This window comes from Sinocyclocheilus anshuiensis, unplaced genomic scaffold, assembly GCF_001515605.1.
Source record: "Sinocyclocheilus anshuiensis isolate Anshui unplaced genomic scaffold, SAMN03320099.WGS_v1.1 scaffold4039, whole genome shotgun sequence".
Taxonomy (NCBI): domain Eukaryota; kingdom Metazoa; phylum Chordata; class Actinopteri; order Cypriniformes; family Cyprinidae; genus Sinocyclocheilus; species Sinocyclocheilus anshuiensis.
The window spans coordinates 104,723-107,187 of NW_015554324.1; the positions used below are offsets into that span (position 1 = coordinate 104,723).

At 35.9% G+C, this 2,465-nt stretch overlaps 1 protein-coding gene across 1 annotated transcript in view; it reads right to left on the minus strand.

Annotated features, from left to right (window-relative positions):
- Positions 1-1,653, minus strand: part of LOC107671372 (tumor protein p53-inducible protein 11-like) — a gene marked incomplete at its 5' end in the record, with an annotated part of 14,742 nt that extends 13,089 nt beyond the window's left edge. Inside the window, 3 exons of the mRNA XM_016464279.1 lie at positions 567-657; positions 1,313-1,361; positions 1,595-1,653. Of these exons, the coding sequence (XP_016319765.1) occupies positions 567-657; positions 1,313-1,361; positions 1,595-1,653 (199 nt within the window). The remainder of the gene's footprint in view (positions 1-566; positions 658-1,312; positions 1,362-1,594) is intronic.
- Positions 1,654-2,465: the final 812 nt, after the last annotated feature.

The window sequence follows — 2,465 nt, forward strand, 5'->3', positions numbered from 1 at the left end:
AAAAGTTTCCCACGGTGTGAAAGGCCCTATAGACTCCAGGGCTCGACATTAACGCCAGACAAGTAACATGATTAAAACCTCAGTAACCAAAAATAACTATGTAAACACCAAAACGCAAGTATTATTCTGATTTTATTACATTTAGAGTAAGACTCACTCATTAAACGCTCACTACTGGCACCTACTAGCGTTTTAATTTCTTTGAAAAGTATCATTTCCACCATAATTTCTTGTTTGTATATTCAAAAATATTTAAAAGTTGTATTTTTCAGTGTAAATGATTTAATTTGATAACGTATAGATAATCACATTATTATAATTGAATTTATAGATCAAAGGTAAGAATTTGAAATGATAGTACTAATGAGATTAGTGGGAATAGAATAAATAATTTGCACAAAAAACAAAACACACTTATATATACTTACCGTATATATATATATATATATATATATATAAGCTCGATACCATAGAGCCCCCCCCCCACATAACAAATCCCAATTTAACCCCTGCTTATAGTGTTAAACTTTCTTCCTTCAAACATTATACCATAAAGCTGAACATACATAGAAGGGCTCCCCCGTAGAGTCTGATGGACATCCTGGTGGTGGTAATCTCAAATATTAGTTCGTAGAGCTGGCTGGGAAAAGCCAGGGCCTACAACACAGAGAAGAAGGTCACATAATGAAGGTAATGGTACAGAAACTGGCATTAAATCTGCTAAAAAATCCTTTAAGATGACAGAAAAACAAGAAATGTCAATTCTAAATTCAAAAATGAAAAGCAGGTTTGGGGTTGATAGTATTTTTTTTTACATTTTTGAAAGAAGTCTCTTATGCTCAACAAGGCTTTATGTGAAAAAATACAATAAAAATTATACAATAATAATGTGAAAAATTATTACAATTTAAAATAACCATTTCCTATTTCAATATATTGTATTTTAAATGTAGAAATTGAATAAATTGTAATTTATTCCCTGATGGCAAAGATGAATTTTCAGCAGCCATTACTCCAGTCTTAAGATGTCACATGATCATTCAGAAATCATTCTAATATGCTGGTTTGGTGCTGAAGTAAAAGTTCTTACTATTATCAGTGTTGAAAACCGTGCTGCTTAATATTTTTGTGGAAACTTAAACTTGCATTAATGCAATGAATTAATGCATCCTTGCTGAATAGAAGTACTAATTTATTTATTTTAAATTGACCCAAAGCTTTTAAACAGTAGTGTAAATGATTAAACAAACCACAATGAGAAGTATTTCATTTTGGAGAATGAACTGTTAAACATTTTGACTAAACTTCTCACCATTAAGGATGTGGATGTGAAAAGCACTGCAGAGATGAGGAGCCAAAGCCTGCAATGAGAGAATGAAAGACACTACACATCAAACCAGCTGGCTTATAATAAGACACAAATGAGCCACAATCAAAACCCTCAAGGATTGGCAAAAAACAAAACAGCACAGAACACTGGAGCAATTAAATTAGCAGGGTGTCTGATGTCACATGCAAAGACAGAGACAAGTCAGTGGTCTGATTATATGAAAGTGCATGTTCTGAAAGAGAATGATCATTTCTAAAGTCTTACCGGAGACCAATGGGCTCACGTACAGCAAACTTCATCTCATTACCCAACATCTGACTGATCTGCAAAATGACAGAATTGTCAATATTAGCAGGTAACACTAGGCGCGTTTCCATTCGAGATTTGTGCAAAACTTTGGCGATATTTTATAAATGTCGATAAAATGTATTGCGAAATGACGGCGTTTCCATTAACCAATGTTATGCGACTAAAACGTAACGTTTTGCCTCTCGCGATAAGTCATGGCAACGGATTTGGGTGGGATTTTGACGGATTTTGCCTATGTTTATTCAGAGGAGGCGTATGCATGTATCTTTACAGAAGCAGCACAGAGAGCCGCTTCAGAAACGTGCGTGGCGCAGCTGGATTCTGGAATAAACAAGCATTGTGGCCGCAATCAGCTTCATTGGCCGTATCAGAGCCACACTGCATCGCAGACGTGTGCAGTATAAACTGTCTAAGCATTAATGGTAGGGAAAGCCCCTTATACTGGAGTAATGGAAACGCGCCTACTGTAAGACACATGAGAGACACATCAATAACTTTGATAAACTTATTACAATCTTTCTATAAACATACAAAAAATACAGGCCCATGGTAGGAAAATGTCAAATTTAGAAAAACAGGACTGACTCACAAAAGTGGGATTATCAGATTTGCTGATAGCCCAAGCCTGCCAAGACTGAATGGGCCATGCAGAGGGACACAGTTTTATTTTGTGAAACTGGAAACTTTGGTGGAGCATCTAAAGGGACTGATAGGAAAGTTTGAGTTTTGTTTTGATTTAATAGGTCTATTTTGACAGCAGGCTGGGTGGATTCACAATGATGGCTTTGTGTTCATAATCCAGGCTGAGGGAGCAGAGCTCCTTCAG